Source organism: Phycodurus eques, chromosome 16 (assembly GCF_024500275.1).
Source record: "Phycodurus eques isolate BA_2022a chromosome 16, UOR_Pequ_1.1, whole genome shotgun sequence".
In the NCBI taxonomy this organism is placed as follows: Eukaryota; Metazoa; Chordata; class Actinopteri; order Syngnathiformes; family Syngnathidae; genus Phycodurus; species Phycodurus eques.
Genome location: NC_084540.1, coordinates 8,678,616 through 8,694,663, shown reverse-complemented (window position 1 = coordinate 8,694,663; position 16,048 = coordinate 8,678,616). Strand labels below are relative to the sequence as shown.

Sequence of the window (16,048 nt, the reverse complement as noted above, 5' to 3'; positions counted from 1 at the left end):
TTGTTTTGGTTTTAATATTTGTATTTTGTGTTTGTGTTTCCAAAGAGCTGAGAGAATAAGCATGGCTATATGTTTGGTTTGTATATGTGTTGCCGCTACACTTACCACCATTAAAAGTGCTTCTGAGTGCCAAAATAAAGTTAAGATGTTCTAGCACGCTTTTCCTGATATTGTTGTTGTCACATCTTGCAGTGCAAATCATGGTCTGCAGAGATCTTCCACAGCATCAGAGAGATCTCATTATGGAAAGGTATCAGTCACGAGAAGAGAAAATAATTTCCAAGAGTAAGTGCTAAGGAATACTTTAAAATGTGTGTTTTAATAAATTAAAATCACTCTACAGCATGTGGGCGGGGTAAACCTATGAAAACAAATTTAAGTACCACTCATAGAATTTTTTGAATGAGCCAAGCTGCAACAACCATGAACGTGCAAGTTCGGACACGGCAAAGTCCCGCTCCTGCAAGCTCGTCTGAAAGGCTCACGAGAATAAATGCCAACTCCACAGCATCTTACTGTTACCGATGTGACAATTGTGGCGGGAAGGCAGTGTGGAAGGGGCTACAGATTCACAGTGAGGAAAATCAGATGAACGTTTTAGTTAGTAGAGCTTTGGAAGAAGGAAACACACCTGGGTTGGATGTCTTAAAACACAGGTGTCAAACCGGTGGCCTGGGGGCCAGATCCGGACCGCCACATAATTTGATGTGGCCCGTGAAAGAAAATAAAAATTGCTCATTGTGTTCTGGTGTTAATACCATTGAGATATTTGGAAGCATTTTTTTGTTACCAATCCCCCTTTGATTGGCTTTCATAGGCTTCTGATTTCAAAACTGGCTATTCATCAATGTGTTGTGTACACTGTATGTAATTACAGTATATGAGGTAATCTTTTATTTCTATGGGTTCACAGTTGTAGTGGCCCTCCGAGGGAAGTCATTACTACGATGTGGCCCGTGACAAAAATGAGTTTGACACCCCTGTCTTAAAACAATGAAACAGTTATTTCAATAGCAGTGGTAAATCCTGGCAGTTTGCAGCAGGATCGCTTTATAGAGTGAGGTCAACTTCCATGTAGTCCTTTTGATTCACAGTGACAACAATAATTGGAGGTGCTGACCACCTCAGAGAGAAAAGAGCCTTTGGATTTAAATGCAGACATTTTTCTCCAGTTTGCGGTGCGCTGCAGTGGGCATCATTGCCTGCGCACAAAACAAAGTCCAGACAAAGTTGATGACCTACAACAGCCAAACTGCATAAAGGTTTGCTTGGAGGGATGTAATGAGCAAGCCTGGGGTACAACAGTGCTCTAGATTTTATATTTTCATGATTGGGATGTTTGGAAGCAGATTAAAAACAGATGGGATGTAGCATGGCACATAGCATGAGCGTCGTACAGTGGACGACTTCTGACTTGTTCATATTTCAATCAAGTTATGAGTAACATTTTAAAATTGTGCAAAAATAGGTTGACATTAGACAGCTATCCATTTCCTTTAGTGCTTGTCCTCATTAGGGTCACGGTTGAGCTGGAGCTTATCCCAGCTGACTTGGCGCGAGAGGACCTGCCACCAGCCAATCACAGGGCACATACTGTATAGACAAACAACCATTTACACTCCCATTCACACCTACGGACAATTAGTCATCAATTCCCCTAACATGCATGTTTCTGGAATGTACAGGAAGATCAAAACCCACACAAGCATGGGGAGACCATACCAACTGCCTATAGGAAGGCCAGAGCAGAAATGCAAACCCCAAAACTAAAACCTGTGGTATACTTGCTAACCACTAAGCAAATGTGCACGCCAAATAAAAGACAATACAAAGATAAACTAATTTTACAATGAATGGTGCGAACAATGAATATAACAGCAACCTAGTCAGGGACCATCTCTACCTCTTCTTTTTGCTCCTACTTACGCTGCATCTACAGTACATCTAGTATAGCTCAGTGCTGCCCAGCATTTTGCGGTACAAGGTGGTACTACACTGAAAGCATGCAAGACTTGTATGTATACTAACAAATCCATTTAAAAAACAGTCACTTAAAAATCTGCGAAGTAGCAGGGGAACGAAAGATGAAACGTGATGTAGCAGGAGTTATCCATCCATCCGTCCATTGTCTGTACCGATTTGTCATGTCATATTTCGAGGTACAGCCTGTTAAGCTATTTTTTTTTTTTTGCTTTATTTTGTAGACGACCCGCTTCTACAGTATCTACATGGGTCGTGGCTGGTTTTAGAGTCTGTAAAAATGTAAAAAGAATCCTAAGCCTTCTGGCTGAGCAAGGCTTTGATTGCAAAGAAACTACTTTTTTTCTTTCCATTTTTTGCTGATGAAAGACCAGCTAAAAATAAATACTATTTACAGTAAGTGCTCGCGTGCAAGTAATTGTGTAAGTAATAAAGTAACTCTCACGCAGGCAGAATAAATCACAAGGCAGCTGAAAAGATGTTATTAAGTGGGTCTAAGCAACCACAACCCTGTAGAACTTCTTCCTGTCTGGACTTTCCCTGTGTGGACACCGTATCCTATTCATAGAAGGCCATTTATCCTCCTTAAGTTACCACTTTCATAGTTTCCTATGCATTGTTTGTTAGTGGATTAAAAAAAAAACACACACACACACAATGGCACCAGGCTGCTGCTAATTGTGCCGCTGTCGAAAAAAATAAATAAAAAAAACTTACATGACAACAATGGTGGCAGGTTGGGTTACATTTTCAAAGGAACGTGTGTTTTTATGCTACACTAATACCAGTCCAACCCTTGCCAACCGGTAATAAAAATACAGTAGTTGTTTTTTCCCCCTCTCTTGAATGCTGTTTTGGCCTTTGGGCCCAGACAGGACAGACAGGCCACTGTTGAAGATGAGCCTCAGGTCTGTGCTCCCCTTAAACCCGACACTAGTATTGTAGCACAACAGAATATCGCATGACCTCAGCACTGTGGCAGGAGAGCTAATCTCAAATGCATCAGGTGTAACCACAACCAGGTCAGTCATCCCTGGTTTCGCTGGCTTCTACTTACTACTGCATATGATAGTTCCACCAGTGTCTTTGTGCATTCTGAAGAGGTCATGACACACATCTTACAGGCTATAATTGTCCACCAGTGAGGACTCTGATCCAAATACCTTTCTTTTCGGACCCAGACCTATTACAGTAGGTTTGTACGACAATGTTGTCCGCACTTTCAAAATTCAAACAAAGTGACGGCAATTGCCTGCCTTTTTCATTGTATTTTTTGCAGTTTTCAAAACAAACGGGTAGTGTGATTTTAAGTGGTACGTTTTTGAAAGACACTTCTGGTAACACATGGAGATCCTTGTTAAAAAGATAGGATACTAAAACAAGTTTTCATGGTTGCTCGGCAAGACACTTTTGACAGTATCTGGAGGAGAACACTGAGAATGTGAGCATGTAAAAAGACAAACTCTCTACACAATCACCAAACGTAATTTATCAAGACAGCAGAAACTCAAAACGGTCACACAGAAACCCTGTTAATTATGTTTCTTTAATATTCACTAGGATGCCTTTTGATACATTTTTAAATTAAACACTTGTTTTATTAGTCTTTCCAGGACAGTGTGACAATCAACAATAATTACAGTTAGTATAATTGTATCTTGTAACATCCTAATGACATTGTAATGTTCCGCACCTTAGCTTGAAAACATATTTCCTGAAGTGGACCTCTTGTAACTGAGAACCTCTCGTCGACCAGCTTCAACTCACCTCACAGCTCGATGCGTGTAAACCGCACACACAGACGTGTCAAAATTACGGTTTACTGTGAAGGAGCATTTCGTTCTTTGTAGCCTTTATGAAAGTCTTGTTGTTTTTTTTTTTTTTTTTTTTTTTTTTTTTTAACCGAACTGTAATTTTTGATCAAAATTACAGCTTTACAAACTACGTATTGTAAAACTGATGAATTTTCCTAATTTTCTAAATTTGTCTGAAATTTCTGCTTCTGTTATATTTAAAAATATGTCCAAAAATCTGTGAAATAACCTGTTGCCATTTCGGCAGGGGAAGGCAAGGAACCATATTTGATAACTGCTCACCTCACTGTAATGCAGTTGAATCATGTGACAACAATAAACAAACAACATTAATGATTATAATACAAAAACAAATCAAATTTTATCAAGACAAGTATATTTAAAGGTGTCATTCTGAATTTTGATGAATGCTCTTAAAGCAGGGCTGAGCAATTAATTTTCTATCGGGCCTGTTTGAGAAACGGAAACGGTTGTCGGCGGCTACACCAACATGCTTACCTCAATTGTGTTCATATTAATGTATTTATGTAAAGCATTAAATTGTATTGATTTAATAAGCTGCTACTTGTGTATATCTGGTACATGTTATTATCCATCCATCCATCCATTATCTGAGCCGCTTATCCTCACCAGGGTCGCGGGAGTGCTGGAGCCTATCCCAGCTATCATCGGGCAGGAGGCGGGGTACACCCTGAATTGGTTGCCAGCCAATCGGAGGGCACATATAAACAAACAACCATTCACACTCACATTCACACCTACGGGCAATTTAGAGTTGTCAATTAACCTACCATGCATGTTTTTAGGATGTGGGAGGAAACCGGAGTGCCCGGAGAAAACCCACGCAGGCACGGGGAGAACATGCAAACTCCACACAGGCGGGGCTGGGGACATGTTATTATAATTAGGAAATAAAAATATGAAACTAAATGATGAGCAGTCATTACAAGGACATTAACGCAGATCATTTTACACTTAAAACTATGCGAGTCCCGTGAATGCAGTTGTCATGAAAACAATGAGTCCCAGCCTTGGAACAATGAGTCCCTGCAACCATCATCACAGTATTACACTTAGTAGTTTGCTTTGCGGTCCTGCTATTTTGCAGATTTTTATTGCAGTTGTTACTCTTTCACACTCGTCTCTCTTCTCTCTCTACTTTGTTAATCCTTTATACTGTTTGTACAATATTTTGTGTTATCCATTGCTCTTTCTCCCTATCAGTATATGATGTGTGTTTAGGCCTGATTGGTTGCCTCCGTGTAGAAGACCCACTTGTGAGAGCACACGTTTGTTATGTTTGCAGCACTGGCTCGGGAGCGGAAAGGGAACGTGGAGATCTTCACTAGTGACGTAGATAAGCTTGAGAAATTCAAATGAGCTAATTTCAGGCCTCTTGGCAGCAATACGTCTAACTCAGAAATGCGTAGACGATTTTAATTCATATTTCACGTTTACTGAGGCACCATAAAGACAATATTAGATCCCAAAATACTAGAAAAAGTTGGTTTTGGCAAAATATGTCCCCTTCAGAAAAATAAAGGTCTGAATGAGATTTTTTTTGGTTTGGCATCTTGACACAACAGTGAAGTCTCAAACAATTTTAGATATTTTAATTTAACAAATCTCAACAACTGAAATGTTTTAGAGGTCGTTTGTTCAAAACCTTAGTCTTGTATCATAATGGTATTTCACATATATGCACTTTTAATAAGTGCTACCTGTTTGAACTTCCCACTAAGAAGTACGTACAAAAATGACCGGCCGTTCAATTTTAAGTGCCATTTGTTCCAAATGTTCTCTTCCTTTATATCTTATTTTCCAATCTTTCTCCATCTTCAACTCAACTTCCACACAGTCTCTTTCTCTGAAATAAATAAATTAATCTTAAATATAACTGCATCGTGGTTTCCATTCCCAAGGCAGACATGTACTGCATATTTTATACCAAGGTAGAAAAACGGAGCAGGATTGACTGGGAGTTTTTATTTAAAAAAAAATAATAATAATAAATAAAAAATAAAAAAAGGGAGGGAGAGAGGGAAGCAGTCAATCTCTGTGGGAATGGGATTTTTTTTTTTCCCCAAAAGTCCCAACATTGGAGAGAATTTCTTTTCAAAAACACAGAATTGGGGAGGTCAACATCCAGCGCTGTTCCGCCAGCATCTTGCTTTATGCGTCCCTGCTCATTTATGTGCGTCTCAGACGCAGACTGCACATCAAACCTGATCCCTGCATTAACCTTACTTTAACGTTATCAAAGTTAACACTATTTAATCAACAGTCACACAAAAAACATGTCTACAGTGTGCATAATTGTTTCTATATTTTTAGAATATAGAAAGAGCAAATGTCATTTCCTGACTGCCTGCCAACACATCCAGGACCACCTCCATAACCTTCCCTCAATAAACTGTTCATCATTTTACATCTGCCTCTGCCTGCTCTTGGCTCCAGCTACTCCCCACACGCGACAGCAAATTTGTCTTGTAGTTTGATCCGGGGCATTACGTGTTGTCTGTCTCAGACGTGTTGTCTGTTCCACACCGCTAATGTTTTTTTTTTTTTTTTTTTTTTTTAAATAACTTTATTGGCCGTCAGATATTTCCAATACTACGTCAAAAGACACGCAACAAGGCTAAAAATAAACTAGCTTTTAGATGGAAATATACTGTGCACGCGGCGACGCGGATTAAATGTCTTGCGCGGAGCCGATCAATGACGTCATTGATTGGCTCAGCGAATTATGACAAAGCCATTCAGCATAAAATGCTAAATATCGGCAGATACCGATCAGCCCGATAAAATCAGTGTAAAGTCTCTTATTTACCTCTAATGACGTGTACTTAAGGCTGTGGTTTAGAACTGTGGGGTGTTGAGGGGGTGATGCCCTTTAAGGATTGCAACTTAAAATCACATACGGTACATCTTTATGGTTTGACATTTGGAAAATGTGTCCATACTGGCCAGAGGTGTGCACAGAGGCCTGAGAGAAGCTATTACAATGACGTGAAAGCCAAATATGGATCTCAACTTAAAGATATTTTGAATATTTCAGATCTTCTCTGCACATTCAAGCAAGCCTCTTTCCTCCATCACACTAACCTAACCTGCTTGACTGCACTATAAACCCAAAGCACACTTCCCATTTTATTAAAGCATGCCATGGCATCAATGCATGGGAGTCATAATGCAACACCTATATGCTTGTTGCAGCAGGATGAGAAGGATGCTTTGGAGTCTTTGCAGCTGATGTCACCCGCCTAGGAGGTGAGAGGCACACTGAAGTCCTCAGACTCTTTATCCTCTTGTGGCAACAGCAGAGATGTGGCTGTGCGTGTATAATAACACACGGGAGACAATCAGCTGAGTTCGATGAAGAGCCCTCTCCAAAGTCTTCCGAGGCCATTAAAGAAAATGGAAGAAGCCGCCTCCGTTCTGCTGGCTGATCAATACAAAAGTAATTTGGCTGCTCCCCTCCACCCAGGAAACAGGCAGCAGTGGCAGTAGCTTACTCACCCATGCTCTTACACTTTAAACCCCAAAAGAAATAAACAATTCATGAGTGAGGCTGCAGACTCGTGAATGTTACATTATCAGCACAGCACAGCACAGTGCTCATGTCCTCACCACAAGGCTTGATTTTAGACCCCTGAAGTCATCTAAAGGAGGAGGGCTAAAAAGATAAACAGGCTGCAACAAACAAAACGAAGAGAAAATAGTTCAGCTGCACTTAGGGTTGTCACTCTGTGTCAATAAAAGCTGTTCTTAAAAGAAGCAAAAAGGATAGCAAAGTTATTTGGGTGACCTCTACTGACCCGACAAGCTGATAAAATCATGCTAAAGAGCTGTTACAAAATAAAGGTCTGTATAGTTGGGGTGGGCCCATTTTTGCGCTCAAGGGCCATACTTCATTAAAACAGACGGATGGACCAGGTGATTTGTATGAGATATAAAAAAGGAGTTAAAATATAAAAGTTTATTTCAATAATAAAATAATAATTCATTCTATTTTTTAATTGTATTATTTATATTTGACTTAATTATAATCTACTGATTATTATAGGAAAAAAAGTAAGTCATTTTCTATTTACAATAAATCAATCAAACAGTTATTTAATTAGATAAATGAATAAAATCATTTTTTAAAAATGTAATTTAAACTTCTAAATGAATGGAACAAATATTACAGGACTCTTCATAAAGTAAATGCTTGGTGGGCCAGATTCAAGAACGGAGAGGGCTGCATGCGGCCCGCGGGGCCATAATTTGCCCACTGCTTGTATACAGTATGTGATATGTTGAGGGTCTCAAAGTGAACAAGATCTAATGTGAGAGGGTTCAAGCGACCTCAATCAGTACATCTCCATCTGCCATCACTCAGTGATCATCGCTGCTGCTCTGCAGTCACCATGACAGTATCACTGAATACATTAGAGTGGGCAGACAATCCTCCATTGCAGTGCAGGAAAGCTCGGGGATGTACGACTAATTGACTGGTTTCAGTTATTATGACGGAATACATCAGAGTAATATTAAGCCTATTCACAAGGATAAGGTTCTGCTTATTGATGAGAGGGTGCAAGTGCACACTCATGAAAGAAAATGTTCAGACATGCGTATCAAGCAAATAGTTCACACATTTTTAGGACTGTGAATAGAGAACTGGAACGCACTAACATGGTATATAAGCTTCGACAAATGCAAAATCAGATGTTATCAATCAAGGTTTCACGTTTCAAGATGTGTGAATGGTGGAGAGGGGAAGGGATGAGTGCCCTGTATGGCATTGTTCTACCACTGGACCGTAAAGAAATTATGGATGTACAAACCCCAATTCCAATGAAGTTGTGATGTTGTGTAAAACTAAAAAAAAATACAATCAAATAAAAACTACAGAATACAATGATTTGCAAATCCTTTTCAACCAATATTCAATTGAATACACTACAAAGACAAATGTTCAAACTGATAAACATTGTTTTTTTTGTTTTTTGTTGTTGCAAATATTGATTCATTTTGAATTTGCTGCCTGCAACATGTTCCTAAAAATGCTGGGACATGGGCATGCTTATCACTGTGTTAAATCACCTTTCCTTTTAACAAATTTGAAGCTTTGTAGATGGATTTTTCCCCCATTCTTGATTGATGTACAAATTTCACTTGCTCAACAGTCAGGGGTCTCCCTTGTCATATTTTGCGCTTCAGAATGTGCCACACATTTTCAACACAGGTCTGGATTGCTAGCAGGCCCCTCTAGTACACACTCTTTTATCACAAGACACACAGATTGTAACATGCAGGATATGGCTTGGCATTGTCTTGTTAAAATTAACAGTGGCGTCCCTGAAAAAGACGTTGCTTGGATGGCAGCATATGTTGATTCAAACTTTTAGCATTAATGGTGCATTCACAGATGTGCACTTCACCCATGCCGTGACCACCAACACCCCCCATACCAGAACAGATGCTGGCTTTGGAACTTTGCGCTGATAAGAAACCGGATGATCTTTTTCCTCTTTGGCCCGGAAGACACAATGCCCATGATTTCCAAAAACAATTTGAAATGTGGACTCGTCTGCAATATGAGTCCCCAGTAACCCAGATGAATTATACAGTGGGAGGGAGGGGGAGCTCACTTGCGGTGTGCATTAATGTCGCTATGTTGTGGATTAATATTGCTATGATGTGGGGTAAAGTCGATACATTGTGGCATCTGCATTTTTGTTGCGTGTTAATGTCGTTGTTTTGTGGTGTTTGCATTTGTTATTGAGTTTGCAATTGTTGCGACCTGTCTCGGCCACCGGAGGAAACAACCGCGATGCTCTCTTAATCACTTTATTATACAAACTGAAACAAAATACAATAATCAAAAGCACATTCTTAGCACACTTGCTGGTAGCCTCAACTGACAACGTCATGTATACCACAGTGACTAATGCTATAGCCAGAAAATGGCTATAGAATGGATTTTAAAGCACTGTACGGCAATGGTGACATTAATTCAATACACAGTATTGTTACAATTTTGGTGTTCACACTTATAAGAAAGCACAACTTTCCAGGAAAACATCAATCATCTAATTTGTTCTGGGACATTAGTCAACGTCTGACTTGTTTGTATTTCAATCCTGTAAATAACATTTGGCAAAAACAAGTGAATCACTGTTGATATTAGCACATCCATCCAAACAAAAAACACACCCACATTCACATCTAGGACAATTTTGAGTCTGTAACCTAAAAAGCGTGTTTTTGAAATGAGGGACGAAGCCATGCAAGCATGCGGAGAACTTGCAAACTCCACACAGGAAGGCCGCAGCCAGGATTCAAACTCCCAACCTCAAAACTGTGAGGCGGATGTGTTAAACACTTGCTCAACGCCCAAACGACAGTTATTTAATTAGCTCTACTTTCACCTTATCTGTTTGAACCTGCCTTTACCCCAGATACCGCTGGTCCTGAAAAGCATGATTGGGTGAAATTGGTGTGGAAGAGCTAGAAAGCGCTGACATCAAACACCTTTGAGATGAACTACAACAGACATCGTGAGCCAAGCCCTCTCTCAAACCTCACACATACTCTTCTGTCCATATAATTCCTAGGCAGCTTCTGTCTATCATTTCATCTGAAATAAAACCAATTTTAAATTCACAACATACTCCCGAATGGGCTCCAATACAGCAGTGATTATTAACCAACCAGTCCCGTAACAGAACCAGTGACGAGCTATACATTTTTAACACCAGGAGAATTGCAACCTGACCCACTATGACCCCGCAACACCTTCCAATGACTCACACCAGTCTCTACTAGAGGCCAACTACTGTGTGGGGAGTCCAAGGTGTCGTGTCCTTGTCACAGAAACCATTGAACTGAACTGCGCAAAGACCTAGAAGATGGCTTGTTTTGAATGTCAAAGTCCTAATACAGTACAGTACTTTCATGTGCTCATTGTGTTGGAATAAACGATTCATGATGACAATGATTCCACTAGAGCGCAGGGTAAAGTTTTTGACATCAAACATTATGATGTGGAGAAGGTAGTTATAATGAGGAAGAAAAGGCAAACTCAAGACTCACAGGCCTCAAGGAATATCATGCCATTTTTTTTTTTACTCCGCCATTTGTACTTTTTACGGAAGTCTTATTAATTTAACATTATTATTGCCAGAGTACAATTTTTAGCTACTCTGGCAGCTTCCGTTAGTGTCGAGGGTGTGCTGGAGTCTATCCCAGCTGACATGGAGCGAAAGGCAGGGTACACCTCGGACTGGTCACCAGCTAATCGTAGGGCAAATAAAGAACTATTCACACTCACGTTCACACCTTTGTACAATTTTTAGTCTTCAGTTAACCCAACATGCATGTTTTGGGAATGTGGGACGAAGCCGGAGCACCCAGAGAAAACTCACGCAAGCACAGGGACAACATGCAAAGAGCTGAGATTCGACCCAGGATCTCTTGACTGTGAGACAGACATATAACCACTAACAACCCTGTTTAAATGCATGGTGCACCTTCTCCAAAATGCTTCACCACAAAGTGAGTCACATGCCACATATAGACAAATTAATTCTCAATAAGTTTAAAAACATATGATTATTATAAAACACTAAGAGAAAAAGAGTCCCTGCAAACAACTCCCTGAAGTTGACGATGACAACGTTATCAAGAATCTCCTGGTTACGTTTTGAACTATATTACTGGTGATAAGAAGCCATTGGCGGTTATAACAAACATGGACTTTTTAAAACCTACCCAATCACTAGACGTCGCAATATGCTTTGCTGTTAAAATGGCAAAATATATTTTTAAAGCGCCTTTTTTTTTTTTTAAAGTCCTCTGCAGACAAATAAAGCAAAAGGTTACTTCCATTATCAATCATCATCATAATCATCATCAGGGCATGTAGAAAGGATGTAAGCATGCACAATAAGCGGTTTTTGCATAAGGTCAAAGCAGATGTAGCCAAACGTGATGAACTTACTTGCAGCTCGTTGTTATTGGCCATCATGTGCTTCCAGGTGACTCCTATTACCGCCCGCTTCGTTTTAAAGATCAGATCATGGTGCAATTCGTAGTTGCGTCTAGAAAGCGGGCAAACGTCGGGTGCACCGTAGTCAACAACAGTCCACTCCGTGAAAAGTACTCGGAGGAAGTGTCAACGTGAACCCGGACAGGAGGTATTTTGAGCGCAGAGGAGAGAGGAGACCGTCGCCTCCTGCCTGGACCTTGAGCCGCATCGCGCAGTGCAGCGTGTCCTGCGGTGGTGTGAGCGACGGGTGCTGGGGTGGCTGTCTGCTCATCCTCTGGAGGGGGCGCACGCAAGGAGTCGCCCGGCGGAATCAGCTCCAGCTCACGCGGACGCCCGGGGCCATGTCGCCAGCTGTCGCGCACTCGGACGCGGTCGAACTGTGACAGCAGCTCGAGGGAGGGCGGAAAACAGACGTGAAGTCACTTTAAGGAGGAAAAAGAAAGACTTCACTTCCGGTTCACACTTTCAAAATAAAGCTACTATGGTGCACGTGTGTCTCAGCAAAGTGTCCATTGTTTTAATCATGGAGTACGCCACATCTCAGCCAAAAGTCGTCGAGGATAGTCTCTCGTTAACCACAACCCTTATGAGGACAAATGCGATAGAAAATGGATGGACAGGGGCGGATCTGGGGGGTGGCCACAAAGACTGAAACCTGCTCACCCTGTTGGCCACCTTCGGTATGTGTGCATTTTTGTCACATTTTGTCTTGTCCAGAATTAATGTACATCTCATGTGGGCTGTGATGTTTTTTGTTGTTGTTTTTTTTTACAGCAAAGAGAGACCAGCTGAGAGTGACAGACATGGGACAGAGAGATGATAATACGACCTTTTCGAGAGCGAGTGAGCCCCATGTTTACACTTGTTCAAGTGGACCTCCGGCAAGTAACTCTAATGCACTCACTCGCCTAGTTCGCCTGTTACCTTCTTGTGCGCTACCTGTATGAAAATTAAAATTTAGATATTATACTACCATTAATATATATTGATACATTGTAAATGCACCCATTAAGGTGTATACATAAAATAAAATAATATTTTGCTGAGCTAAATATGTGCTCAGAGAAAAGTAGTAATTTTGTACAACCCCAATTACAATGAAGTTGGGACATTGTGTTAAACATAAATAAAAACAGAATACAATGATTTGAAAATAATCTTCAACCTATATTTAATTGAATACACTACAAAGACAATATATTTAATGTTCAAACTGATAAACTTGATTGATTTTAGCAAATAATCATTAACTTAGAATTTTATGGCTGCAACACGTTCAGCGTGAGGTGCAGTGCGAGCTGGGCGGTGGCCGAAGGCGGGGAACTTGGCGATCCGATCCCGGCTACAGACGCTGGCTCTAGGGACGTGGGATGTCACCTCTCTGGCAGAGAAGGAGCCCGAGCTGGTGTGTGTGGTTGAGAAGTTCCGACTAGATCTAGTCGGACTCGCCTCCACGCACAGCTTGGGCTCTGGTACCAGTCCTCTCGAGAGGGGTTGGACTCCCTTCCACTCGAGAGTTGACCATGGTGAGAGGCGCCGAGCAGGTGTGGGTATACTTATTGCTCCCCGGCTTGGCGCCTGTACGTTGGGGTTCACCCCGGTGGACGAGAGGGTAGCCTCCCTCCGCCATTCGGGTGGGGGGACGGGTCCTGACTGTTGTTTGTGCCCATGCACCAAACAGCAGTTCAGAGTACCCACCCTTTTTGGAGTCATTGGAGGGGGTGCTGGAGAGCGCTCCCGCTGGGGACTCCATCTTTCTGCTGGGGGACTTCGATGCTCACGTGGGCAATGACAGTGAGACCTAGAAGGGCGTAATTGGGAGGAACGGCCTCCCGGATCAGAACCCGAGCGGTGTTCTGTTATTGGACTTCTGTGCTCATCACGGATTGTCCATAACGAACACCATGTACAAGGATAAGGTTGTCCACACGTGCGCTTGGCACCAGGACACCCTAGGTCGCAGTTTGATGATCAACTTTGTGGTCGTGTCATCGGACTTGCAGCCGCATGTCTTGGACACTTGGGTGAAGAGATGGGCGGAGCTGTCAACTGATCACCACCTGGTTATGAGTTGGCTCCGATGGTGGGGGAAGATGCCAGTCCGACGTGGCAGGGTCAAATGTATTGTGAGAGTCTGCTGGGAACGTCTGGCGGAATCCCCTGTCAGAAGGAGTTTCAACTCCCACCTCTGACTTTCCTCATGTTACGGGGGAGGCGGGGGACATTGAGTCCGAGTCGACCATGTTCCGCGCCTCCATTGCTGAGTCGGCCGAACGGAGCTGTGGCCGTAAGGTGGTCGGTGCCTGTCGTGGCGGCAATCCCCAAACCCTTTGGTGGACACCAATGGTGAGGGATGCCGTCAAGCTGAAGAAGGAATCCTATCGTGCCTTTTTGGTCTGTGGGACTCCCGGAGGGTGTGTTCCAACTACAGGGGGAATCACACTCCTCAGCCTCTCTGGTAAGGTCTATTCAGGGGTGCTGGAGAGGAGGGTCCGTCGGGAAGTTGAATCTCAGATTCAGGAGGAGCAGTGTGGTTTCCGTCCTGGCCGTGGAACAGTGGACCAGCTCTACACCCTTGGCAGGGTTCTCGAGGGAGTACGCCCAACCAGTCTACATGTGTTTTGTGGACTTCGAGAAGGCGTTCGACCGTGTCCCTCGGGGGGCCCTGTGGGGGGTGCTTCGGGAGTATGGGGTACCAAACCCCTTGATACGGGCTGTTCGGTCCCTGTACGACCGGAGTCAGAGTTTGGTCCGCATATCCGGCAGTAAGTCGGACTTGTTTCCGATGAGGTTTGGACTCCGCCAAGGCTGCCCTTTGTCACCGATTCTGTCCATAATCTTTATGGACAGAATCTCTAGGCGCAGCCGAGGCGTAGGGGGAGTCCGATTTGGTGGCCTCAATATTGCATCTCTGCTTTTGGCAGATGTTGTGGTTCGGTTGGCTTCATCAAGCCGTGACCTCCATCTTTCACTGGAGCAGTTCGCAGCTGAGTGTGAAGCGGCTGGGATGAGAATCAGTACCTCCAAATCTGAGACCATGGTCCTCAGTCGGAAAAGGGTGGCGTGCCCTCTCCAGGTCAGGGATGAGATCCTGCCCCAAGTGGAGGAGTTCAAGTATCTTGGGGTCTTGTTCACGAGTGAGGGAAGAATGGAACGGGAGATCGACAGGCGGCTCGGTGCAGCGTCTGTAGTGATGCGGACTTTGTATCGATCCGTTGTGGTAAAGAAGGAGCTAAGCCGAAGGGCGAAGCTCTCGATTTACCGGTCGATCTACGTTCCTACCCTCACCTATGGTCACGAGCTGTGGGTCGAAAGAACAAGATCCCGGATACAAGCGGCCGAAATGAATTTCCTCCGCAGGGTGTCTGGGCTCTCCCTTAGAGATAGGGTGAGAAGCTCGGTCATCCGGGAGGATCTCAGAGTAGAGCCGCTGTTCCTCCACACCGAGAGGAGCCAGATGAGGTGGCTGGGGCATCTGATTCAGATGCCTCCCGTACGCCTCCCTGGTGAAGTGTTCCGGGCACGTCCCACTGGGAGGAGACCCTGGGGACGACCCAGGACACGTTGGAGAGACTACATTACCCCAGAAGAGCTGGATGAAGTGGCTGGGGAGAGCTAAGTCTGGGCATCCCTGCTAAAACTACTGCCCCGACCTCGGATAAGCAGTAGAAAATGGATGGATGGATGGAACACGTTCCAAAAAAGCTTGCACAGGGTCATGTTTACCACTGTGTTACATCACCTTTTCTTTTAACAACATTCAATAAACGTTTGGGAACTGAGGACACTAATTGTTGAAGCTTTGTAGGTGGAATTCTTTCCCATTCTTGCTTGATGTACAGCTTCAACTGTACAACAGTCCGGGGTCTCCGTTGTCATATTTTACGCTTCATAATGCGCCACACATTTTCAATGGGAGACAGGTCTGGACTGCAGGCAGGTCAGTCTAGTACCCGCACTCTTTTACTACGAAGCCACGCTGTTGTAACACGTGCAGAATGTGGTTTGGCATTGTTTTGCAGGGGCGTCCATGAAAAAGACATTGCTTGGATGGCAGCATATGTTTCTCCAAAACCTGTATGTACTTTTCAGCATTAATGGTGGCTTAACAGATGTGTACGTTACCCATGGCATTGGCACTAACACAGCCACATCCCATCACAGATGTTGGCTGTTTTGAACTTTGCGTCCATAACAGTGCGGATGGTTCTTTTCC

The 16,048-nt window shown here is 43.1% G+C and overlaps 2 protein-coding genes across 2 annotated transcripts in view; both read right to left on the bottom strand.

Annotated features, from left to right (window-relative positions):
- Positions 1-11,870, bottom strand: part of LOC133415095 (serine/threonine-protein kinase N1-like) — a 46,174-nt gene extending 34,304 nt beyond the window's left edge. The window contains exon 1 of the mRNA XM_061700922.1: positions 11,785-11,870. Coding sequence (XP_061556906.1) covers positions 11,785-11,811 — 27 coding nt within the window. The 5' untranslated portion in view covers positions 11,812-11,870. The remainder of the gene's footprint in view (positions 1-11,784) is intronic.
- Positions 11,871-12,066: 196 nt separating this feature from the next.
- Positions 12,067-16,048, bottom strand: part of prr36b (proline rich 36b) — a 53,593-nt gene continuing 49,611 nt past the window's right edge. The window contains exon 6 of the mRNA XM_061700918.1: positions 12,067-12,254. Coding sequence (XP_061556902.1) covers positions 12,154-12,254 — 101 coding nt within the window. The 3' untranslated portion in view covers positions 12,067-12,153. The remainder of the gene's footprint in view (positions 12,255-16,048) is intronic.